The 27,476-nt window shown below is 22.8% G+C and overlaps 1 protein-coding gene across 8 annotated transcripts in view; it reads right to left on the bottom strand.

The window, feature by feature from the left end:
* Window positions 1–27,476, bottom strand: part of LOC127291261 (solute carrier family 12 member 6) — a 103,655-nt gene that overhangs the window by 10,303 nt on the left and 65,876 nt on the right. For 7 of the 8 annotated variants that reach the window (XM_051320286.1, XM_051320287.1, XM_051320285.1 and 4 more), the window contains 2 exons: window positions 7,858–7,949; window positions 836–1,099 (listed from right to left, as the gene is read on the bottom strand). In XM_051320286.1, the coding sequence (XP_051176243.1) occupies window positions 836–1,099; window positions 7,858–7,949 (356 nt within the window). Of the gene's footprint in view, window positions 1–835; window positions 1,100–7,857; window positions 7,950–21,794; window positions 22,685–27,476 lie in introns of those variants that run through there. The other variant, XM_051320289.1, reaches the window with a different exon arrangement.

The following is a 27,476-nucleotide window of genomic DNA, read 5'->3' as shown; positions in this document are numbered from 1 at the left end:
TAGTATTATTAAATAGTTATTTACTTTCTCTTTTGTCGTTTAGAGACAGAACAAAATTAGAACAGAAAGTTTTAATCGAGAAGTTTGCTCATTGCCTGCTCTGAACTAAAGTAAAACTTTTTGTTCAGGGTCTTTGGATAAAATGATAGGCTTCCAGTCACAACAGATGTGTGGAATCTGTCATAAAGTCCTTGAATGCATTCTGTTATCTAATATTAAGTGATGTTCGATGAGAAAAAGAATTCTAATTTTCCTACCTTCCTTTTGATGGAAAAATTTTTCCAATCAGTTAAAAAAAAAATCAGTAAATGCAAAAAAAGAAAATATTTAGCTTAGTAAAAAGTATGTCATGCATAGTTTTTTTTGTCATTTTCTAGCAAAAATCTGCTAGGCTCAGCTTCTAAAAATAAAACTAAAATCATCATGCTTAAAAAAAAAAAATTAAATTATTCTACATTATTTCTCTCATGTTTATTAATTTCGAGGCGACATTCTCTCATTGTTATTATAAATTTTGTTCATTATCCCAATTAAAGCCATAATTAATGAAAGAGAAATGAACATTATTAACTGCAATTACAACGAAATGTGTTTATTTATAAATAGAATTTATCATATAATTATTAATGTCGAGAAATAATTTACCCATTTAATATACAAATTTTGTTGAAATTGAGATTCAAAAAAGATTATAATGAAAATTAATTGAAACCAAAAATAATTATTTGGCAAATTAAATAGAATTTTGCTAATTATTATGATTTGTCAGGCATTCAAAAATAGAAATTTTGAATTTTGTTGCTACGTGAATTTTATTAGGGAAAATAAAACTTACGACACAGCAGCAGCAAAGGACAATTAAAAATCCTTGAATTGCTCCTGCCGTTCCCACCACCCATGTGAGACGAATAAATAGAATAACTCCAAAGATGTTTTGTATACATGGTAAAAAGACACCAATCAATGTGCCCATTCGTGCACCTCCAGGTTTGCCAGCAGCTGGTTTACTGTCTGGATCTGTTGCCGCTGGTATTGTATTACTATAATCCGCCAAACTATGAAGAAATTCCGCAATCCGCGGCCGATCTTCCATTTCATCCTGGAAACATTAGGGAGAATTTTTATATTTATTTTTAATGACAATTTAAAATACAAATTAGAATTTTAGTTATTAGAAAATCAAAAATTTCTCCCATGTTATATCAATTGCAGGATCATTTGGAGGCTTTTTCTAAAGGTATAAGTCAGTTGAAAATTTGCAGATAATTCAGAGACTTTGTAAAACCAAATTTTAATTGGAAATCCGCAAATACTTTAAAGGCTTTTTTTGGGGTCCGCAGATAATCCGCAGATTTTTCGGAGATATAATTTTGATAAAAATCATTAAACATTCCGTAGGCTTTTTTGGGGTGGCAATCAGTTAAAAAATTTACAGATAATCCGCAGACTTTGTAGACAAAATTTTGATGTAAATCTGTAAACATTCCCGCAAACTTTTTTTGGGGTAGCAAATCTGCAGATAATCCGCAAATTTTGTAGACAAAATTTTTATGGAAATCTGCAAACATTCCGTTCGCTTTTTTTGGGTAGCAATCCATAAACTTTGTAGACATAATTCTGATAAAAATCATCAAACTTTCTGTAGACTTTTTTTGGGGTAAAAATCAGTTAATAATTTACAGATAATTCGCAGACTTTTCAGACATAATTTTAATGGAAATTTGCAAACATTCCGTAGATTTTTTAGGGTAGCAGTCCGCAGATAATCCGCAGACTTTGCAGAGATAATTCTAATAAAAATCATCAAACATTCTGCAGATTTTTTTGAGGTAGCAATCAATTAACAATTTGCACATAATTCGCAGACTTTTCGGACAAAATTTTAATGGAAATCTGCAAACATTCCGTACACTTTTTCAAGGTAGCAATCCGCAAATAATTCTCAGAGTTTGCAAACATAATTTTACTAAAAATCATTAAAAATTCCACAGAATTTTTCGAGGTATCAGTCTACAAGCATAATTCCGCTGAAAATCATCAAAAATTCCGCATACTTTCCACAAACAGCACTCAGCTTAAAATCAGCACCCCTCTAAAAGTCTACAAATTCTCAGCAAATGGAATATAATTTTTTTTTTTAAGAATAAAGTTCAACTATTCGATAAAAGAAAAATTTTAAACTAAGTTTAGAATAAAAATGCCCGAGTGAGAATGAAAAAGATGGCAAATATTGGAAAAACAGGATGTTTGTCAAAAGTTTAGTAAGTGGAAAGAAAAGTTGTGCTGAACACAATATATCCATATCTGAATATGGCGATAAGATCACAGTAAATTCAGAATAACTAAATTGAAAATTCAATAGAAAAAGGAATATTTCAAAAAGAATTCTAATAATGGAACTAGTAATTTCTTTTTTCAATAAATTATTTATACAGATATTTAGTTATGAAAATCTATTTATCTTTTTTCTTTTCGTTTTACTTTATTATATTTTGGCACTTTGCTTTTATTATACTTGACATGCGATAAAATATTAAAATAGACAAGTGGATAAAATTGCAAATTCATGTTTTTTTTTTCGTTATCCATAAAAGATTCTAAGAAAGTCGATTCTGATAAGTATCTGCAGTGAAGGAAATGGAAAATGTCACGTCTTTTATAAAAAAAACCTGAGAATTCCGCGCTTAGAATCATTAAAAAAAAATTCCTATTTTCAAATAAAAATAGTTCTGTAATTTCCAGGTCATTAAAAAAATCCTCTCTTCGTTTCAATAAATAATAATTTTATATAGAGTTTGGAATTAAGTTTGAAAATTACTATCCCATTTTCTCGAGAAGAAACTCAATTTCTTTTTTTACACAATTCTCATTTACTTTTGTAAATGAGAAATTTTTAGAGACAAAAGACAAATTAAAGGTAACTTCTCATTTCATATATATATATATATATATATATATATATATATAAATCTCGGGACAAAAGTTTCAGGTAGCATTTCTAATCTATTAATTCCTTTTTCCATTGTTCGTTATATAATCCGATTAAAAACTTGCGCGCTGAAAAGTACAAAGTCATATTTTTTAAAAAAAAAAATTGCATTCCTCTTGCATTGAATACGAAAAAGTTTATTTTTGTTGTTATTTGCTAAAAAAAAAAAAACTTTCAAGTTGCCTTATAAGTCAAATAATTGGGAAAGAAAAAAAGTTTATGCCAATAATTGGATTGTACATTTCAATAAAAAAAAAATGCTTCAATGAGGACAAATAAGACTCATTAAAATTTACATTGGGAAAAAAAAATTTTAATGGTTTTTTATCATAACCTAAAAATTATATTTGTGGTTTTAACTTTATTTTTCATTCTTGATTTGGAATTTTTATTACGATTTATTTTCATAAGGATAACTTTCTTGCACTCTCAGGTAAATTATATATAATTCAAAAAGTGAAGATTAATTTGGAAGTGAAATCTAACCTAATAATACAATTAACCTCTAAATATTTTCGGTTTTAATTTATTTTTTCATTCTTGATTTGGAATTTTTATTACGATTTATTTTCATAAGGATAACTTTCTTGCACTCTCAGGTAAATTATATATAATTCAAAAAGTGAAGATTAATTTGGAAGTGAAATCTAACCTAATAATACAATTAACCTCTAAATATTTTCGGTTTTAATTTATTTTTTCATTCTTGATTTGGAATTTTTATTACGATTTATTTTCATAAGGATAACTTTTTTGCACTCTCAGGAAAATTATATATATATAATTCAAAAAGTAGAAATTTTTTTTACTAATTTGGATGAAAGATGGTTAAAGTGAAATGTAACGAGTTTAGGAAGGGAAAAAAATTTTTTTTTTTTTTGGCAAAAAAAAGAAGTAGGGTATTTAAAAAGACGTGAGAGAGGAAGCTGTTTGGAGAGTTTCAAAAGTTTCATTAAGCTCTAACAACGTCAGAGAGTGCGAGATAGGGCGCGTGTGTCTCGTAACGGATGAGTCGTATATTAAAGCTTAACGTTGCATGTGAGGGTTATAGTTGATGAGCACTCGGACCCCGAACATCTAACTTGTGTCTTGGTTGCATATATATATACACATGTATTGCATTTTACAAGAGAGAAGAAGAGAGACGAGACGCCACCGTAATAACTTTCCACTTCACTGAAAGGCCATGTATTCGTTGCTTATATGAGAAGACTTGGTTATAAAGCCTCGACGACGACGATGCAAGATACCTTTTTTTATATATATATATACATTGACGTCAATGGATTTGATTACTCCTTTTATTCTCAAGGAATTTTCCCTTTTTTTAAAAGAATTTCAAAACTTCTTTTTAAGATTTTTTTATTTTCGAAAACATAACCTCAAAATAAGGCTCTTTTTATAATAATTATTATTGCTTCTTTTATTCTTTAAATTGAAAAAAAAATTAATTTCATATCTTGAATTAGTTTCAAATTTTCTTACAGTTGAAAATCAATGAGAGGTTAATATTGGGAAATGTATGATTGACAGGGTTGGGTAACCACACGTCGAAAACGATTATGATTGGCTGGTAAAATATCCGGATATATTACCCGCCAATTAGGAACATGAAACATGTTTTTGATAACCTAACCTAAAATTTGACATTCTTGGCACTCGTGACATATATAACCTCAAATAATATATATTGAATGTGACATTTTCAACAATTTCTTCTTTTGAAAGGAATTTTTCTTTGTAAACTAAAAGAGACTTGAATTCCACGTATTGAGGAAAGTTGAATATGTGTGTGTGTGTTACAATAGAATACATTCTTTTGAAAAAGGACATTTTTCTTTCAATTCCAAAAAAGGGGGATTTTAATTAAAAAAAAATATATATTTTTCCCCTTTTTTAAATTCATATTTGTAAATTAAAATTTTAGTTTTTTGGAATATATAAATGAAATATAAAAAAAAATTTACGAAATTTCCCCAATCATTTAAATGAATAAATAAAAGAAAATCAAATATTTAAATAAAAAACGGAGAACATTTTAAATTGTTATGTATAAATAGAGAAAACGTGATTTGAAATAAACATTTGTAATTTTTTTTTTTTTTTTTTGTAACAGAAAAATATTTTTATCAATTTATGAGAATTTATAAAATTTTAATAGAATTTATAAAATCTGAATTGGAAGCTTTATTTTCTTTTTAAAAAATTTTTATTGAAAATAATTTTAATTTCATATAAAAATAGTAAACATTTTTTTAAAAAATAATTTCCAAGTAAAAATTAATAAAAATTATAATTTTTTGAATTAGTTTTTAATTTTTTTTAAATATTTTGATATTTCATTATTAAATTAAAATTTTACTTTTTAATTCTTTAATTAAGAAACTTTTTCATTTAATAGTAAAGTTTTTTTTAAAAAACCGCATTTTTATACAAAAAAAAAACTTTCAACTCTAAAAAAAATTTGGCCCACTTGATATTTGAAGTGCGAATAATTACATGAAAATCAAGTAAATAATAATTAAAGTTTTACAAAAAAAAAAAAAGTTATTTATGAAAGCAATCAAAATTATTTTATGACAGTATAAATTTAAAGAACTGAGTTCATTACTCTTACTGGAGAATTCTGTCTGGCAAAACGACGACTTTAGGTCAAACTTGTCCTCAAAGTTATATTTATAAGAGTATCGTTAAACTCTACCAAGTTCTAAAAGTCGTAACCTAAATGAAGAATTTATTAAATTTTCATTAACCTTAATAAACGATTTGATGTACTTTTTTCTATTTCATGAAATAAGACTCATAAAAATTTTATAAATTTTTTAACAGATTTTTACCATAACTTAAAATGACATAAATATTTTCGGCCTTTTTTTTAACTATATCAGATTGTTCTCAATTTGGAATTTTTATTACGATTTGGTTTTCTAATAATTAATTTTTTCACTCTTTGCAAAAATAGAAAAAAATTTTTTTTTTGAATTTTCCCGCCACGAGAAATAATCTATTTTCGAATTCAGGAACAATTTTTTTAAAAATTAAAAAAACAATTCTCTTATTGATATTTTTAATTATATATATTTTATAAAAATGTAAATAAAAAGCAATAATAAAGATTTCAAGTAGCTAAAAAAGTAGAACAACTGAACTCGCAACTGGGTCTTGAGGGTCCTTCATTAAAAAGCGAGAATTCTCAGGCGAGTGGCAAGCTTAATTGTCTTTCGAAAAGAGAGAAAAAAAAAAGTTCAGTCCAACGTTTCTAGCATTCAAAATCGTAAAAAGGATTCCTTCTTAATTATTATTCATTTCAATTTTTTTTTTCTTTTATTTTCATTCGTAATTTATTGCCTTTATTTAAACTTCTTTCTTTTTCGATTGTGAGGGAGAAAAAAAAATTAATACTCCTCAAAAGTTGTAAATTAAAAAAAAAAAAATTTCGTTTTTATTTCAGAAAAGAAATAAAAATAAATATTGTAATTACTAATTATTGTACTAATTTTTCATACAAATTTTTATGGCAAAAATAATAAAAAAAAAAGTTATTAAAAATAAAAAATTACTTAAAATTGTTAAAAAAAAAACTAAAGAAAGTTCATTAGAAGAATTCCAATAACAGAATTGAAATCTGAATAGAAGAATGTAAAAAAATTTTCCCCTAAAAAAAAGTTGTAAAAAAAAAATTTTTTTTAATTAAAATAGTTTTAATATTTTACAAAGGTTGTTTTTGATATTCTATACTTGATTAAAAAAAAAAATATTTTTCTATTCGTTTCTAAAAATGCAAAAGAGAAAAAATTTCAATGGGAAAAAAAAATTTTTCCATTAAAATCATTTTCTTATTTTGCAAAATTAAAAAAAAAAAATCCTCTCTCATTATAAATAATTTTCCATAATTTCGCAATTTATTAAAAAATTTTCCCTCATTTACAATTTTTTTCGCAATTTCGTTTAAAAAAAAAATTATCTTCTTTAATAAAGTAGATTAAAACTTTTTTCCTAATAAACTTTTCATAAAAAATAAAAAAAAAAAAAAAATTTCAAAATTAAAAAAAAAATATATTTTTTTTATGTTTAACAATTTAACAATATTATCGGTTTTGTATTTTTAGTCACCGAGAGATAGAGAAAAGAGAGTGACAACTTAATGAATTGTGTACATTCCAAGAGAGAAATACTTCACACAGTAGTTGACAGTAGAGAGATGATTAACGAATTAGAAAATCGTTTTATGTAGTTAGCAGTTAAATGCTCCTGACGTAAACATTATTAAACCAGGATCATGAGAATTTAATCCATTCAGTTGTTGCATTTCAAAAGCCATATAAAATGACAGATGTATTTTTATCATTATTTATTTTTTTTTTACTACATTATTTTACTGTTTTTCTTTAAACACCCCTCGACGACAGCTTTTTTGGTTTTATAGGTGACTGCGATAAGTGACATATTTAATTTATATATTGTGTGCTTTTCTTTTTTTTTAAAAAAGAAAAACTTTTTTTTACAAGCAGCATTAAATTTAAATTTCAACTCACTTTTTAAATATCCTTTTAAATTTTAAATGAAACCTTTAAAATTCATCTTTCCTATATATATATATATATAATGCCTCTCTAAATATTTAGTTTTAATATATAAAATTCTTTGGATTTTAGTTCCGTTATTTGTTTATAGAAAGAAAATTATTATTTGAAATTAAAAAATTTGAAAAAAATTTTTTAAAATTATTATTAATTTAATAATTATTATTATTTAATTTAATAATTATTATTAATTGAAATTTAAAAAAATTAAATTATTACAATTAATACAAAGAAAGATTTTATAATTGTAGTCACTAAAATTATTATATATTTTTTTATACTTACATTGTACAAATATAAATTTGTTTCGTATCCGGATTTTTCTTCCGAATTGAGACCAATTTGTTCTCCATCTCCGCCTGGACCTCCGCCATCGCCTAAAAAAAAGCGAATTAAAAATTTTTATTATTTTTTTTTTCAATAATAATATAAATCATTTTTTCGTTAAAAATAGAAATTATTATTTTTCATTATAGAGGAAAATAAAAAATACAATTTAATATAAAAAAAAAAATAATTTCCTATTATAAAAGAAAAGAAGAGAAAAAAAAGTATAAATTTTGTTTCAACGATACAATAAAGTTGAGAACAGTGCGCGCGCAACTAACAGGTAGTGGGGACAGCGAATGATAACTCGTAATTGGGATCTTCACTCGTTTGCGCACGCGCACAAATAGTGTTCTCAACTTGATGGAAACCAAACAATAAAGAATCGCCACTAAAAAGCTTTAATAATATTGAATTAATAAATAAAATTATTAGTACAATTGTAAAACCACTTTTATATAAAAAAATAAATATATCTTTTCCCAAAAAAAAAAAAATTGAAATCTACTTTAAAAAAAGTATTTTATAATTATGTAATAAAATAATAATTATAAAATCATTTTATTTTATTTGAAAATAAAAATTAGAAAAATACAATTTTAAATCTAGATTCAAAAAAAAGTTAGTTAAAATTCTTTTACAATTTTATTCAAAAAATAAATTTAACTTGATTTATATTTGGAGAATAAAAAAAGTTTTTTTTATATATATATATATTTATATATATATGAGGGGGGGGGGGGTTTACTTGGGTAAAGTTTTATATATATATATATATGTGCGATTTTAATGAGGATACATGTCAGAGTTATAAAATCCGCTCGTATAACCTTTTTTTTATAATAAAAAATTTACCCAACGTAATTCACTGTGTTTGTCCTCTCTCTCTCTATATATATATATATATGTGTGTACATTTATCTATATAGAAATATGAGTCACGAATAGAAAAATATATTTCTTTTCATTTTTCGAAAGCTTTCGACAAAATGAAGATCCATGAAAGCTCTCACATAATTTAACAGAAAGCGGTTAGCTAAAAATTGCAATAATCCCAAAAGGGTATAGAGCGACTTTATATATTCAAAAACTGGCATATTTATAATATCTGCGGCAAAAAAAAAAAAATATATCGTTTAATAATTCCAGTTTTAAGTGGAATAATTTTTTTTTCTACCGCACACATTTCACATTATTCTTTCACGTGAAAAAAAAAAATCATTTTTATTTCAAAAATTTTATTTTATAATAAAATTTCTATATAAAAAATAAATTATATTAATATTTTTGTAATAATTAATAAAATTTATTTAAAAATTTATTTAAAAAATTCAAAATTTAAATAAAATCTTTTTTTTTAAATTAATTTAAAAATAGTTTAAAGAGAGAAATCTTTTTTTTTTTTATGTTAGTGGTAAATTAACGAAAATTTTTCCCAACAAAAACATTGTGGGTTTTTGATAGTGTTAATTAACAGAAATGAAGCGGGTTTGCGTTTGACTCGACGACCTATCCGCATTATACAAGCCAGTAATGTGAGTAAAGTCTAAAGTGGGAACTAAACGGCTTGTCACTTGGGCTTTTCAAATTATATTATACGCTTTTGAAACTGGCACGTGCCACTGGGGATTGTTGTGAAACTGAAGGCATCCAAATTGATCGATCTCATGAAAAAAAAAAAAAAAAAAAAAAATTCTAAGTAAATATAAACTACACTTGATTTTTAATCAATTTTTTTTTAGCAAATTTTTTCAATATAATCAATATTTTCGAATATTCATAAATGTGGGAAAAAAAACTAGAAATTTTTATAGTAAAATTACTAAAGTTTCAGAAAATTAGTAGGATTAAAAAAATAACTAGTTTTCACAAAAATTTGCTAGATAACATGAAAAATCCCTAGAATTTTGATTAAAGTTACTAGATATCATTAAAAAAAACCCTAGAGCTTCTATTAAATTTACTAGATATAAAAATCCCTAGATTTTCGATAATAATTACTAGATAACTTAAAAAATCCCTAGAGTTACGAAAAAAATACTAGATAACACAAAAAATACCTAGAGTTTCAATAAAAATTACTAGATACCTTAAAAATCCCTAGAGCTACGATTAAAGTTACTAAATATCATTAAAATCCCTAGAGTTTCAATAAAAGTTTCTAGAAAACACAAAAAATCCCTAGAGTTTCAATAAAAATTACTTGATAATTTGAAAAACCACTAGAGTTACGATACAAATTACTAGATAATTTTAAAAATCACTAGAGTTACGATACAAATTACTAGATAATATAAAAAATCCCTAGAATTTAAATAATTATTATTAGAAATCATAAAAATCCCTAGAGTTCCGATAAAAATTACTAGATAACACACAAAATCCCTAGAGTTTCGATAAAAATTACTAGTGAAAATAAAAAATCTCTAGAGATTTTCAGTTTTTTTTATGTAACTAAATTTTATTATACAAGTCACTCAAAAAGTACTAATTAATTTTAGATTAAAATTTATTATCGTAACCTAAAAAAACATTTATATTGTAAAATTTGAGAATACATGAGAATTTAATTTTCATAACAGAATTTATTTGAAAAAGCAATAAAATTTAATGTGTGTGATAAAATTTTTTTTTATACAAATTGTAAAAAAAACCCATAACAATCAAAATATCGTTTAATTAATGCCATGTACATAATAAATAAAGTTGACATTAATTATTCATCTTAATTTTGCATTTTTTAAATTTATTGAAAAAAAAAATCTCGTCTCTGTTTGACGAATCAATTTTGTTGGAAAAAAAATTTTTTTTTCTTTTATGTACACAACTTTTATGACAGTAATATTTTTAAGAAAAAGATCTAAAAAAATTTTTAGGTGACACAAAAGGGGAAAAAAAGTAATAAATAATTTTTTTTATGTAAATTCTGATTTTATGTAGGAACACATGTGGAAGGAAATCAATTTTTTTTTGCTTTAAATGGTAAAAAAATCTAATATTTAAAAATTTAAAAAAAAATTTCAGAATTTTTATTAATAAAATTAATTTAATAAAATAAATAATTAATTAATAAATAAAATAAATTGAGGAAATGTAATTAATTTAATAATTTACATTAAAAAAAAAGTTACGGATTTTTTTTTAATAATTACAATTTTCAATTAAAATTTAATTGTTTTTTTTATATTTTTTTACCTTTATTAAAAAAAATATTTTACAATAAAAACAAAAAAATAAAAAAAAATGAAAATCCCTAATAAAACTTTTTCGTTATTTTACGAGGCATTTTGTTACATAAACCTTTAATGAACACGTAGAAAATAATTTCCACTTGACAAATGAATGATAATAATGAAAAAAAAGGGAGAACAAAGTGAAGAGGACGATGATGGAAAAAAATTTATTTCAGAATCTCTCTGTAATTGACATCGAGAAAATAAATTAGCTTCTAAATTATCTGTAACGTCATTATCGTTGAAAAAAAACGTTTCTAACTGACGTGAAAAATTAATTTCTCATTATACAGTCAATTTCGCGTACAAATATATATATAAAGAATGAGAAATGTAAAAGAGCAAGAAGAAAAAAAAGCACTTGAAAAATTAAATGAGAATATTTTATAAAAAAAAAAAAGAAAATTGAATAAATAATTTCAGTTTATAGATATAAACAAAAAAAAATCTCTTAAAATATTTGACAAAATTTAGAAAAAGTTTTTCTCCATTTTACGGTTCTCGCTTCCAATTATAATTTCTTGTGATCAAAATAATCAGAAGCATATCGAAGGCTAGTGCGGAAATAATTGCTTGTCAAACCGTGAGACCTTATTAAAATATTGCACTTTTCTTTTGTAAAAGCTTCAGATACTTGGTTTATTCATATTTCTATAATAAGATTACGCGAAAGATTATTATTAGACGATAAATGTATTGAGTTACTTGTATTTTAATGTTATACTTTTTTACGTTACAATAAAGAAAATTGTAGTTCAAATTACAAATTTAATGAAAAAAAAATTTGTTTTTTGTTAATTAACATAATTTAAATTATTAATTATAATAATTAATTACATATTGTAATTTTTATACAATTAATTATATGTATTAATTTTTATACAATTAATTATATACAATAATTATTATATAATTAATGATTTATAATATAATTCTAACGTATTTAATAAAAAATATATAATAATAAACATTTTTCCAAGAAAATCATGTTTGAATGGATAAGTGAATGGGAGGGAAGAGCGTCGGATACTTTCGCTGCTGCTCGGTTTGTTCCGTCAATGAGGCCCATCCCACTGTCTTCCCCCTCTACTCGCGCTCTTCACGCAACCCACCAGCATCGACTCTGGTACTTAAAGAACAGGAGCTCGCAATTTAACGCATTCGTACTCGAAACTCAAACGTCGAATCATCTCTAAATATTTAGAAAAAAAGTTTCTGCGATCGATTTCGGACTAAATCACTAAAAATAATTCCATATGCACTCAGAAAACAGTCTATTCCATCTCTAAATATTCACTTAATTATAAAAATAATAATTATCTACATTTATTTTAATTTCTCTATAAAATTAATGATTAAAAACATTTTTTTTTAAATTTATCCATATAATTAATAATTTGAAACCCTTTTTAAAAAATATTTATAAAATTAATGAATGGAAACATTTTTTTAAATATAGAATTATTAAAAAATACATAATAATTAAAAGAAAAGAAATTGAATATAATTAAATTAAAAAATAAAGCTCCCAATGTAATTTTGGTAAAATTTAAAATTAATCAAAAAAAAAATGAAATACATATTTATTTCGACTAATAAACTATATTGACACATGAGAGGAAAAATATTCTCCATGTACATTCGGTCACGATCTTCCGTTTCCGCTCTATTTGTGGCGTTATTTTCGAAGCTCTATCTCTCCTTGACTCAACAATAAATCCAGAACTGAATACGTGACCGACCATAGCCAAAATATGTTTTTCATGGATGCTTCGGAAAATTCCATTTTTTTTTTTTTTTTTTTTGAGGATGAGTAATAATTTTAAGTCCACCGACATAAAACTCCTCTTTTTCACACACATACACACAGAGACAGAAAGCCTTCAAATAAATGCGTTTGCCATATGCGAAAAACCAATATTCATTCATATCTCTCTTTATATATATGTGAAAAAAATATGATTCTTTATAAAAGTTATACCTCAATTTTTCGCCGTTTAAAAAAAAATATTCTGCTTTTAAACTATCTGTATAACCGTATGTTTTATTGAATAATTTGGTTACTTGTTAACATTGATTGTTGCAATTTGTTATTCCATACGAATTATTTATGTAGGTTTTTTTATTGCTTTTTTTACAATAATTACTAGTGAATGTCAAAAAGATTTTTAATTTTTTTTTATCAATATTCCTTTTTTCTTTCCGAAAAATGAATTTTAAATAAAATCCTTCGTTTTGTTAGCGCAAAAATTTGGAAAATCCTTTTTTAAATTTGAATTCAGTCAACCGGATAAACCCTCGAGAAACTATTTTCAATGTCATTTGGTTAGAATTTATTTTTTTTGAAAAAAACATCCAAATTTAATATTTAATATACGAAAAATTATTTTTTTTTATTTCTTAAATTTATTATTTATTTTATTTTTATATTTAATAATTTTAATATTTATTCTGTTCTTTTATTTATTAATTTTATAATTTATTTTATTCATTTACTTATTAATTTTATTTTTATTTAATAATTTTTTTTTATCAAATTTTAGTATTTTTCTTTAAATCAAAAATGAAATTACACATTTATTGGCATTGTTTTTCAATTAATGATCAATTAAACTATTTTACTGATTGAATTACAATAAATAAATGCATAAAAATCGAATTCATGTTTAAATTTTCGCGCGTTAGGTGAAGTCGCCATCGCTCGGCGTAAGGCCTAACCCACTTTTCCCCCTTCCCTCGCGCTCTCGACGCAACACGCCTGCGCCGACTCTGGTACTTAAGTGAGAGAGAGCTTCAACTTTCACGCATACCTGCTTGAGACTGCGAAGCAAAATCATTCCTATTTATTTGCGTTGTAAATATTAAAAAATACAAGTGTATCGCGTTATTTATATTATATTACTGCTACATAGAAAATATTTTTTTCTTTTAGTATACAAAAAATATATATATTATTTTATATACAATTTTTTTATATATATATATTTTTTAAATTTATTTATTATATTAGCAGAGAGAGTAGTTTTTTAATTTTTTTATTCAATATAATTAATAAATATATAAAATTAAATAACTTGATAATTGAATAATAAAAAAAAATAAATTTTATTATTTATTTAATATAACTATTAGACCCCCGGTTAAATTGAAACATTAAGTATGGTAATTTAACATTCCTTTTGGCAAGTTATGAGCAAAATTCTTAATTGTCTATTGTTGGGGAATTTTTTTTTTATTTTGAATTTTGCAACACCGTTAATGGAAGGAGGAAACAAGATTCAAGTAATTATGGATGCATGGAAACTTGATACGAAGAGAGAACCCCAAGTAAATAGTAGGTCGACGTTAATAAACTTGTTCCTCATTTGTGTGTTATATACGCGTATATATAGATATATATTTACTTTCCTCATCGTGAAAAGCCTTAAAAGCTCTTAACTTTGCTCGGCAAAAAAAACACACACACACACAAAAATTTGAATAAGTAATTATTTTTCAAGTTTTACTTCTCGCTTTCTCAGACAGTGTTAAGTTGTAGTTTAGAAAATCACAATTCAATTTGCATTTATTAACAACGCATTTTATTTATACTGGAAATAAAAATTTTATTTTTATTATTAATTATTATTTTTTTATTATTATCGATTATTTTTTATTTTATTATTTTTTTTTATTACATAATAATTATTTTATTATTCTAATTAGTATTTTATTATTAACATCATCTAATTTTTAAATTATTAAATTTTATTGTCAGCGTATAATTTTTTAACTCGGGATAAGTGAATGGAAGGAAAGAGCGTCCGATACTTTCGCTGCTGCTCGGTTTGTTCCGTCAATGAGGCCCATCCCACTTTCTTCCCCCTATACTCGCGCTCTCCACGCAACGCACTAGCCTCGACTCTGGTACTTAAAGAACAGCAGATCGCCATTTAACGCATTCATACTCGAAACTCAAGCGTCGAATCATCTTTGAATATTTGGAAAAAAAGTTTCTGCAATCGATTTCGGACTTAATCACTAAAAATAATTCTACATGCACTAAGAAAACGGTCTATTCCATCTTTAAATATTTATTTAATTATAAAATTAATAACAGGAAAATTTTTTTTTAATTTCTCAATAAAATTAATATTTAAATAATTTCTTTTTGATAAAATGTTTACATTTTTTATTGAAATATAAAATTACTATAATTTATTTTTGCTAAATAAAATTTTTGTATTTATTTTTGTTAAATAATATTTTTGTATTTATTTTTATTTCTAAATAAAATCTTTATATTTATTTTTTATTGGAAAAAAAATGTTTCACATTTTTTCTCAATTTGTTTGAATGCGCAAAATAGGTCTCACTTGCCCTGAATGACACTATGTAGATGTACACGTATATATATGTAAATGCGGGTAAAGGCCACGAAGAATGCCCTCAGGTAAATTTAGGATTGGAAGGACAAGTGCAAGTTTAAAAAGTCAACGGTTGCCAACTAAATACAATTTTATTTATATATATATGTAGGAATCAAATGAACAGAAAAAGAAGAAGAAAAAAAAAGAATAAAACAACTTTATATCTTTGAAATAAGCTTCATGAATAAAATATACAACAATCATCATCATCGTCGTCGTCTCTTTTTTTTCCTCTTTTTAATTCTTAATTCACTTTTATTACTCTTTTTTTCTCTTCTTATTTCTCCAGTGCGAAAAAAAAACTTGCTAAATCTTCTTCAACACTTTATTACGATTCAATTAGATGAATCTCGCGCGGCTGTTTCTTATCAACGAAAAATACTCGGAGAAGCTTGAAAGGCATCCAATAAAAAAATAAAAAATTGGCTCTACTTTAACTGATATATAGATGCAGTAAATATTTAAGATCTTGTCAGGTGGTGTGGGTCATTAACTTCGTATTATTATTGACTAAAAATAGAAAGTTTTGCAAAAAAAAGCAAAAATTTTTGTAAATTAAAAACTTATAAAATTTTTTTTTTATTTTTTCCACTAAAATTATTTAACAGTATTTAACATAAATTTTACAATATATATATATTGTGAAAATATTTTGAATGTTTATACAAAATATAATATCGAGGTCAAATTAATTAACAACATTAATTATATTCTGATCACACTTCAAAATTTATGTAATATTTAATCAACAAATACGATACATTGTAATTTTATGGGTAATATTTCTGTCGCTAAACATTATCGATAATACGCTGGTTATTTGTCTCTCTCTCTCTCGTATAAAATTTCAGTAAAAGACGAAAAAGAAAATGATTAATGTGTTTTTTTAATCATAAAAAATTTTGTTTAATTTATTTTCGTTAATTATTATTATTATTATTATTATTATTATTATTATTATTACTACTATTATTATTATTACTATTATTTATACTATTATTACTTTTATTATTTTTAGTATTTATAATTACGATAGTGTGTTAAAAAACAAATTTTTTTATATTTTATGTTTTAATTTTTTTTTATTACAAAAATTTTGTTATATTTAACAAAAATAAAAAAATATTGTAGAATATTCCAAAACATAATCTGTGGAAAAATTATTTTTTTTGTTTGTTTTTAAAAACGAAAATTCGCTTTTTAGATATAAGAATGTTAATTTTAACAGTTAGCCGCGAGGTTATGTTCAGAGTTGTGACGCCAAAAAGTCGAGGGTTCGATTCCCGGTGTCAATTTTTATTTTTCGCAAGTTTAAGTTAGACCTTTTTAGTTTTTATTCAGTATTATTATTATTTTATTATTATTGTTATTACTATTAATTTTTATTATTATTATTGTTATAATTCAACATTTTTAAAGTACAAAAAAAATTTTTTCAGCTGTTTTTCATTACAAAATTATTATTATGCGTAAAAAATCATTTTTTTAAAGTCATTAATATTTTTCAGGGAAATTTTTTTACATTCTGGTTTTTTTTTGTTGAAGGGGGGAGGAAACGTTTTATAAAAATGAATGTCAAATTCGTTGTATTAGTTGGGAACAATTTAAACGTAAAGTATGGTCGATAAAGTCGTGACTATATATACACAAAAGAGAAGAGCAGCCTCCGCGCACAAACCACCACGTACCTACACTATATACGAGAACAACGACCACAAAAGGTGTGTCGCGCTCGTGTTAGAGAAAATTCACCTTAACTTAAGAATTACGACTTAAGACCAGACACATTAGGAGGTAACCTGTCGTCTTTGTATATATGTTTACATATATATATATATATATATATATATATACTCACAATTGTTCAAGATGTACGATTTAATAATAGGGTTAAGGGCGTGGTTTCAAATCTCAAAAACATTTAAGAAAGATCGTAATATTTACCGACAAAATTTCTCGAAAATTTTAAGTAATATTTTGCAAATTTTTCTCCAATTTGCTTAATTTAGATCTAAGGTAAATGCCACAATTATTTATTTTCGAATTGGAGGGAAAAAAATATTTTTTCTAGATAGAAATCTACATTACCGACTGTCGGTAAAGTAGAGATTTTTTTTGTTTTATGAATTAAAAAAATTTTTTTAATAAAATAGAAAATTTTTTGTTAATTTTAATTAAAAGCAATAATAATAATAAAATTGTAATTGCAAAAAAATATTTTCTATAGGTATTAAATGAAAAATTAAAAAGAAAAATAACTACAAAAAAAATATAGGTAAATTTTTAAGGAAAAAAATATTTTTCCCATATAAAAGATTTTTTATATTTTTTTTTTTGTTTTGTTTTATGTTCTAAAAATAGGAAAAAATTCATTAAATCGATCCTTCATTTTTTTTCTGTCTCTCTTTCTCTCACGTGTGGAATATTCATTTGCAACGTGAAACATTCATTTTTGTTTGATTATTGAAACTTCCGTCTCTTGTGGTTTTCACAGATATATAGTGAAATTTTATTGGAAATTGTTCAAAAGTTGCATTTTATTTATAGTAAAAATAAAAAATAAAAAAAGAGAGATTCTAAATAAAAAAAAAAAAAAAAAAAAAAACTTATTTCGTATGTAATTTTTCTTTTTATTTTCAATTTTATTTTTGTCCTTTCTTTTATTTTCAAAGAAGAAATTGGACACAATTCGATGTCTGTGTTCATAGTGAAACGAGAGGCGAACAACTCGTCTAAATTTTTATGTGACACCAACCAATTTGCATATGTACTTGGAATTCAGAGAGAGAGAGAGAGAGAGAGAGAGAGAAAGAGAGAGAGAGAGAGAGATTTTAATGACCAGAAAGCTGCAGTTCTTTTTTAATTGGACCAAGATTGCTCAAATCAAGTAACGGACATTTAAAATAAATGAAACATTAACATTCTGAACAATTACAAAAAAATTTGATTTTCTTTTGTTAAAGCCAATCAAATTTTATTTAACAATTGTTTTATTAATTTTTTTCTTTCATCAATTTTCTTCTTTTTTTTTATTACCTAATAATTTTTTTTCAAATTTATTAAATTAAATTTGTTTAAAAATATTCACAATTTATCAAAATAAAAATGTTTAAAATTTTTCTAAAAACTAAAATTTTTTAAAATTAAAATTGTTTGAAATTATTCAAAATTTTTTAAAATTAAATTTGTTTAAAATTTTTTTAAACTAAAAATTCTAAAAACTAGAATTTTTAAAAATTAAAATTACTTAAAATTATTCAAAAATTTATAAAATTAAAATTGTTAAAAAATTTTCTAAACTAAAATTGTTTAAAATTAAAATTGTTTAAAATTATTCAAAATTTTTTTAAATTAAAATTGTTTTAAAATTTTTCTCAACTACAATAGTTTAAAATTATTCATTTTTTAAATTATTAAGAAAATTTGTAAATTAAAATTGTTTAAAATTAATAAAAAAAAAAATTTTAATTAAAATACTGTTTAAAATTATTCAAAATTTTCTAAAATTAAAATAGTTTTAAATTTATTTTATTAAAAAGTTTTTTTTTACCTTTACATGTGTGTTTAAAAATTTTTTTTTATTTCATTTATTTCCATTATTTATCATCGAAAACTTTTTTAATTCAAATATAATCGAGAAAATTATTTTTTCTATTATTTTCAGAAACTAAAACCTACTTAAAACTTTCAAGAAGATTTTTTATTTAATTTTGAAAGCAAAAATTAAAAATTTATATGAAAATTAATATTTTCGTCTAAATTTTTTTTTTTTTATTTTTTCTTACCCAAATGCAAAATATAAAAAGGAGAGAGGCGAAAAATAAAATAAATGAAAAAGAAAAATTTTAATTTGAATTTTCCCTTGGGAGTCAATTTTATTTTTAGACAAAAAGAAAAATAGTATCTGCGAGGAAAAAGTTGAATTATTCCAGATGTTATTTGAAATTTACGGAATGAAAAAACTTTTTGATTCGAGTAATCAAAACTTTTGCCATAGGTCCTTGCCTTATTTATCATTAGTTTGAATTTATAATATTTATAAGAAAAAAAAATATACATTTTTTTGCTAAAAGAATTTTGTTTTTTTTTATATTTGTTTCCTTGTTCATAAAATTTTCAATTTTTCTCGATTATGATAAATTATTTTTCTATTTTATTTCTTTTTATTTCATTTATTATTTAATAGTTTAATAATTTTTTTTTGGTATTTCTTTTTATTATTTGTAATTTCTCAAAACATTAAGAGCAAATATTATAAATATCTATATCTAAAATTAATTTTAAAATAATTTTTTTTATTTAAATAATAATTTTCCAAACAAAGGAATAAATAAAAAAATAATTAATATTATCAAAGATTGTTTAAAAAAAATATTTATATTAAAAAAAAAAATAGAATAAAAGCAAAATATTAAATTGCATCGTGCATTTTTCCTTTGATTTTTCTATATAAAACGTTTTTTAAACTAAAAATTTAATTAAGTACTTGGAATTCATATCGTGTTTATAATGCTGAAGAAAAATTAGATTTTTTATATTAAAAAGAAAAACAACAAAAAAAAATTTTATTCTTTGTTTCATTATAAAAATATAAATATGTATAATTAAATTAAATTAAGTAATATAATATAAATATGTATAATTGCGATTTTTTTTTTAAAGTTAATTTAAAAATTGACTTAGCAAAAAAATTAATTAAAAAAATAACTCTTTGGCTACGATAAATTATTTTTTAAATTGTTATTGGATCAAAATTTAATAATAGAAAAATAATATTTATTTTCAAATTCAATCAATTCGTATCATGGGGATAAAAATAAAAATGTATTATTTTAACATTTAAATAGGATTTTTTTCCCTTTAATTATTTATATTAATTTAATGGAATTTAATTAATTGTTAAACAAAACAAATTGTTATTTAATCAAAATATTGTAATTTTTGATCAGTATTGTCTTTTTGAATCATATAATTTATTTTGATCAATAAATTATTGTTACTGATTTAAACAATTGTTATTAATTTAAACAATTTTTATTTTTTAACAATTTTTTTTTATTTTTACTTATTTATATATTTTTTATTAATTTAAACAATTTTCAATTATTTAAACAATCTTTAATTATTAAAATAATTGTTAAGTATTGTTATTATTACATTGTTATTAATTTAAACAATTTTTTAATTATTTAAACAATTGTTATTTATTTAAGCAATTGTTATTAAGTCAAAAATTTGTTACCGTTTTAAAATTTTTTTCTTCAGTCAAACAATAAAATTGTTTTGTATTTAAATAGTTATTATTAAATTAAACAATTTTTGCTCCATTTTGGATTAAAGTTATTATTTTTTTTATTTAACTAATTTTTATTGAATTAAATAATAATTATTTTTGATTTCAATAATTGTTATTTAATCAAATAATTGTAATTGATTCATATAATTATTATTAATTTAAACAAATATTATTAAATCTAAACAATTTTGTTATTTTATTTAAACAATTGTTTATTTATTTAATCATTATTTTATTTTATTCAAAAACAATTGTTATTTTATTTAAACAATTGTTATTGATTTAAACAATTGTTATTGATTTAAACAATTGTCATTGGTTCATACAATTTTTTTGTTTTATTTAATTTATTTGTTATTTTATTTAATCAATTGTTGTCAAATTTAAAGATTCTTCTTTTATCTAAAATTAATTTTTAATTCAATAACAATTTTATTGGAATTAAACAATTGTTTAATTCAAATAAAAAAATTGTTTTCGATTCAAACGGCTCTAAACAATTTTTTTCCTAATCAATTATTATTTATTTATTTATTATTATATTATTAAAATAAATAATAAATAAATTAATAAATAAATAAATTAATTAATTAAAAAATTGTTTCTTTCATCTAATAAAGTAATTTTTTTTCTTTTCATTCAAGAAAATGACAAAAAAATACGAAATATTTGGGTAAAAAAAATATATATATATTTATAAACGTTTGCTAAAATTTTGCAAAACACTTTTGAAAAATTTCAACTAATTCTTAAAATTTTGCACAAAAATTACATTAAAAAAATTTAATAATTCAAAATTGGGAAAAATTATTTCTCACTTTTTTTTAAGGGGAGTGGAAAATTTTCTCAAACTGAAAATTCTGCATGCGGACAAATAAGAAGAATTGGAATCAAAACAGAAAACAGAAATGAAGAGAGAGAGAGAGGGAGAGAGTGTAATGTTGACAAAATGCGTACCAGCTTCAAGTTTTGCCGGCGAACCGTCGGTGCTTTTTTGCTGCATTTTCGGTGTTGTTTCGCTCATATTTTTTTTTTATTTTTCACTTCCGGTTCCGTGCAAAAAAAAAATCACCCTTAATTTTTTTTTTTTAATTTAAAAAAATTTTTTTTTCAATTCCTTTTTTCTTTTCTTTTCTTTTTCACTGGGAAAAAAAAAGATTTTTTTCTCAAATTTTTAATAGATGCAGCATCACCGCATATTTTTTTCACTATTTTCTCAATAAGAGGCACTTTTTTTTCAAATCTTCCAATATATATATATATATATATATATAACAAATATCTTAATTCCCCGTGGAAAATCTCACGATTTTCCGATACCGATCCTCGGATCGGATATCACCCGGCGCAGCATCCACGGCTGTACCACTTTATTTATATTAAACTAATTTATAACTTTAGATTAACACTCATAACAAAAAACAAAAAAGAAAACACTCACGAGAACATTAATTTTAAAACACTCTTTTTTTTCAAAAAAAAAAAAAAAAAATTATTTTTATCTCATCTTAAGAATATTCACTTTTTTAATAAAGTAGCACCAGGAGAAAATATATTTTGTTAAAAAAAATTTACTGTGAGGTTATATTTTTTATTTCGAGAAAAATAACAATAAACACAATTTTTTTTTTTTGACAATGTTTTGGGAGGGGGAGGGTATGAGGGGGAAATGGTAAAAATTTTCCGGTACTTGAGTATAACAACAAAACTAGAGTAAAAGAGAGAGAGTGAGTGAGTGAGTGAAAGACACACACGATTTTACTATAATACGAAATATATTTTTCCTGCAGGTTTCCCTCGGTCGTCCCGCGACCCGTGACGTCCCGGGCGTAGTGAGCTGCCCGCCCGCTTTTCCACCCTTATCCCGCGCCTGCGCCCCATTTTCCAAGTAACGTGAGTGAGAGAGGAAATCAGGGAGAGAGAGAGAGAGAGAGAGAGAGAATGAGAGAGATTTTCTCTCTTTTGCGCTTCCCCGTCGTCTACCATCATCATCATCATCTCCACATACAGCATCATCCCTCCCACCCCTTCTTTTTAGAAGTCGAGAACACCACCCAAATCACATACACACATGTATAATTCCAAATGTCTTAGAAAAAAAAAGAAAATTATACATTTTTTTTCACACGCAGAGATTTATAAGGGAGAAAAAAAAATTTTTTCCTCAGCCAATTATACTTCATATCTTCAGTTATATATAGATTTAAATAGAAAAAAAAAATTTTTTAAATAAATATTTTATATTTATATATTATATAATTTATATATTAATAACAATAAATAAAAGTAATTATAGGTAATAATAATAATAATTATTATAATTATAACAATAATATATAGTAACAGAAAAATAAAAACATTCAAAACTACATTTAAGAAAAGTTGCAATATTTCCCTACAGATTTTCTCAAAAGTAATAAGTAGTATTTTCCAATTTTTTCTACCCATCTGCTTAATTTAGTTCTAAAGTAAGTGCCACAACTATTTATTTTCGAAATAGAGGGAAAAAAAAATTTTCATAAAGAAATCTACATTACCGACTGATGGCAAGGTAGAGTTTTTTTTTGTTTTATCGATTAAAAAAAGATTTTTTTTATTAAAAAATATTTTTTTTCTTCAATTATTGCCTCGCATCAGAGTCTCACAGTATTTAAGCTTGTGCGCAACCCATGCTTTTTTCTCTATAAAAGATTTTAAAGTCATCATAACTCCTATGATTGAATGGTCATATATTTTCTTATATCAGCATTTCGTTGTAAGAGTAATGTGCCGACCCGCAGTAAGCAAAATAATAATAATAATAATAATAATAAAAAAAAGAACAGCATTTAAAAATACTTTTTCTCAAAAAAGTATTAAGAAATATTTTCAAAATTTTGTCCAATTTGTTTAATTTAGATTTAAGATAAGTGCCCAAAACTATTTATTTTTGAAATAGAGGGAAAATAATATTTTTTTTTGATATAGAAATTTACATTACTGACTGACGGTAAAGTAGAGATTTTTTTATTTTATTGATTAATAAAAAAAATTTGTTTAAATTTTTTTTCAATTAATGACAATAATAATATTAATAATAATAATAATAATAATAATAATAATAATAATAATAATAATAATAATAATAATATAGAGTAACAGAAAAATAAAAACATTTAAAATCACATTTAAAAAAAGTTGCAATATTTCCATTCCTACAGATTTTCTCAAAAGTAATAAGTAGTATTTTCCAAATTTTTCTACCCATTTGTTTAATTTAGATCTAATGTAAGTGCCACAACTATTTATTTTCGAAATAGAGGGAAAAAATATTTTTTTCAGATAGAAATCTACATTACCGACTGACGGTAAAGTAGAGATTTTTTTTTGTTTTATTGATTAATAAAAAAAAATTTGTTAAAATTTTTTTTCAATTAATGGCAATAATAATATAAATAATAATAATAATAATAACTAAATAAATATAAATAATAAATAGTATTAAAAAAAGTAAAAGAAAATTTAAGAAAAGTTGTAATATTTCACTACAAAGTTTCTCAAAAGTAATAAGCAATATTTTCTAAATTTTTGTCCCATTTGCTTAATTTAGATTCAAGGTAAGTGCCACAAGTATTTATTTTCGAATTGGAGGGAAAAAAAATATTTTTTTCTGATAGAAAACAACATTACCGACTGTTGGCAAAGTAGAAATTTCTTTTTGTTTTATCGATTAATAAATTGTTGTTAATTGTTTTTAACTAAAAGCAATAATATTAACAAAGATAATAAAAATAATAATAATATAATAATAATAACAATAATAATAATAATTATAATAATAATAATAATAATAATAATAAAAATAAGAATATAAATAATAATAGTAATAAATAAATATTAAAAATAAAAAATTATTATATAATAAAAGAAAAAATAAATACATTTTTTTTCTCTTTCTTCTTCTTCATCTTCTTCTTCATCTCGCGAAAAAGAAGTAAAGCTTGAGTGAGAACAAATGTACCGGAACTCAAGCGATCTTCAACGAGATCGTCTTCAGCGGCATTGTTCTCCTTTTCTCTCTCTCTCTCTCTTTCTCTCCCTATCTTTATCTCTCTTTCTCTCACTCCCTTTTGGAGATGAAGCGGATTCTAATTGCCCCTGACCCAGTTTAACATCAGGGACGTCACTAGCCTGGTATCGGGGATACGTGACATGGTGCCACAATTTTTACCACCGACAATTTTCCAATGTAATTGTTGGGAATGATAGTTTTTTTTATTTTATTTTGTTCAAGGAAGATGAGAAGGAGAAGAAGAAGAAAAGGATAATTGGATGATAGAAATTGGTTTAAATTGATATATAAGAAAATTTTGTCAATGATATTAGGAACAAATAAATGTTACGGTGATTTTACTGGATTTACTGTTGAGGGGAAGTTTTTTTTTTTTTTTCTTTTATTGGAAATTATTTTTATTGTTAGTTTTTATTTCAAATTTGGATTTACACCCAGAGAAATTATATATTTGTCACAGAGTCAAAAAAATATTTATTTGATTAAAATAAATTTTTATTCAATTGAAATACATTTTTATTTGATTGAAATAAATTTTATATTTGATTTAAATAAATTTTTATTTAATTGAAATGAATTTTTTATTTGATTTAAATAAATTTTTTATTTGATTGAAATAAATTTTTTATCTGATTGAAATAAATTTTTTTTCTGATTTAAATAAATTTTTATCTAATTTAAATAAAAAATTTTATTTACGCCAAATAAATAGGCCAGTAGTCTGTGATACAAATATATATACGCTTATTTAACTCAAATATATTATATTTGATTCAAATAAACCATTTCTCTGGGTGTAAATTGAAATTTATTGTAATTAATTTAGAATGAAATTAAAAAAATTTTGAAAAAAAATTAAAATTTTTTTTTTTAAATTAAATAAATTTTTTTACAGCAAAATTATTTTTAATTCTAAAAAAGAAAAAATTTTATAAACGAACAATTGTTCAACTCAATGGAAATAAATTAGAGAAATTTTGTTCTTTCTCTTTAAAATTTCAATAAATATTAAATTAAAATAGTTGTTGCTTTTTAATTTTTGTTTTATTTTTTTTCTTTTTAATTTTTATTTAAATTTCTCACATAAACATATCGGATTTTGTAATTTTAATTAAAACGAGGAAGCACACTAATTTATACATATAAACTTCGTTACTAATTCAGTCGTTCAACTGACTTGCTTCGCAGTAATTATTTTCTGAAAATTATTAATATTGCTCATGGAGTCACTAATATATATATACCTATATATATATATATATAACTTGATAAAATCCCCCAGTCAATCTTCAATTTAACACGTTGAACTCGTCTTCAAATGAGTTGCAATAAATATGAGACAGGAAAACAAATAAAATTTTAATGAAAAACTCAATTACCGTCAATTAGTCTAAAACGAGAAAAAGAGATTGAATTATATTCACACCGCGAGTTTTTTTTTTTTTTTTATCTTTTCTTAAATGTACTTTCAATAATTTTACAAAAATAATAAATAAACTCAATAAAAAGAAAAAATAGTATTAATTTCCAAAAGGAAAAAGAATTTTAATTTTTTTTTTAAATTTAATTAATTTTCCACTTTTAATAATCGATTAATAAAAATTGCATTTTTTTCATACGAAATCACAGTTTTTCATTAACTAAGTTATAGTTTTTTTTTTATCAAAAAAAGGAAAAAAAAATTATTTTAATCAAGTCAATTAAATCGATAATTCATGAGCAATTTATCCTAACAATTTTTAATACTTTAATGTCATTAAGAGCTTCTATAATTGATCCGATTAGTTCTTTCTACTTTCAGATAATTTATGTTTAAAAATAAAAAAAAAATGTCTCAATTTACTGGAAATATGTTTTATTTAAAAAAGAATTTTTTTTTATAGGTGTATAAAAATAAAATAGTCATTTATTTATATACCTATATATTTTTTTATTTGTAAAAAAAAATAAATCACAAAAAAGTTCTCGAAAAAAAAGTAATAAAAAAAATATATAGAAAATAGTAAAAAAAAAAATTTAATCGCAATAAAAAAATAAATCGGAAAAAGAAAATAATAAACAATAATAATAGTAAATAATATAAATAATAATAATAACAATAATAATAATAATAACTAATAATAATAGATAACTATAATAATAAAAATAAAAAAAACCAAAAAAGTGAGGTTATGTTTTGTTTTAGTTTAAATACTCTTTTAGTTTAGACGTTGAAATTAATTCTATTTTTTGAGACTTCATGTTTGTTTTTCTTCAATGAGCTTAATTTCTTTAAATGATAAGAAATTATTAAATTACGATTTAGTTTTCTAATGCCACATTTTTTTGAAACTAGTCGACAGACGTCATTTATATAATTCTACACATTTTTTAACTGACGTGAGGACTTCACTTTCAAAAAAGTGAGGTTATGTTAACTAAAAGTTTCATTATATTAATTTTTTGAAATGAAAAGAAAAGTCTGTCAGTTAAAGAATAAATATTTGGAAAATAAATAATAGTATAATTAAAAATTCTTAATTTTATTTAAATATTTTTATTTAACTTTTCTTTTTATTTTTATAAAAGTTTTTTTTACTTTTTATTAA

Source organism: Leptopilina boulardi, unplaced genomic scaffold (genome assembly GCF_019393585.1).
Source record: "Leptopilina boulardi isolate dan_hultmark-lab unplaced genomic scaffold, ZJU_Lbou_2.1 LbouV2_130, whole genome shotgun sequence".
Lineage (NCBI taxonomy): Eukaryota > Metazoa > Arthropoda > Insecta > Hymenoptera > Figitidae > Leptopilina > Leptopilina boulardi.
The sequence above is the reverse complement of the archived record's forward strand: the minus strand, read 5'-3'. Positions and strand labels throughout refer to the sequence as shown.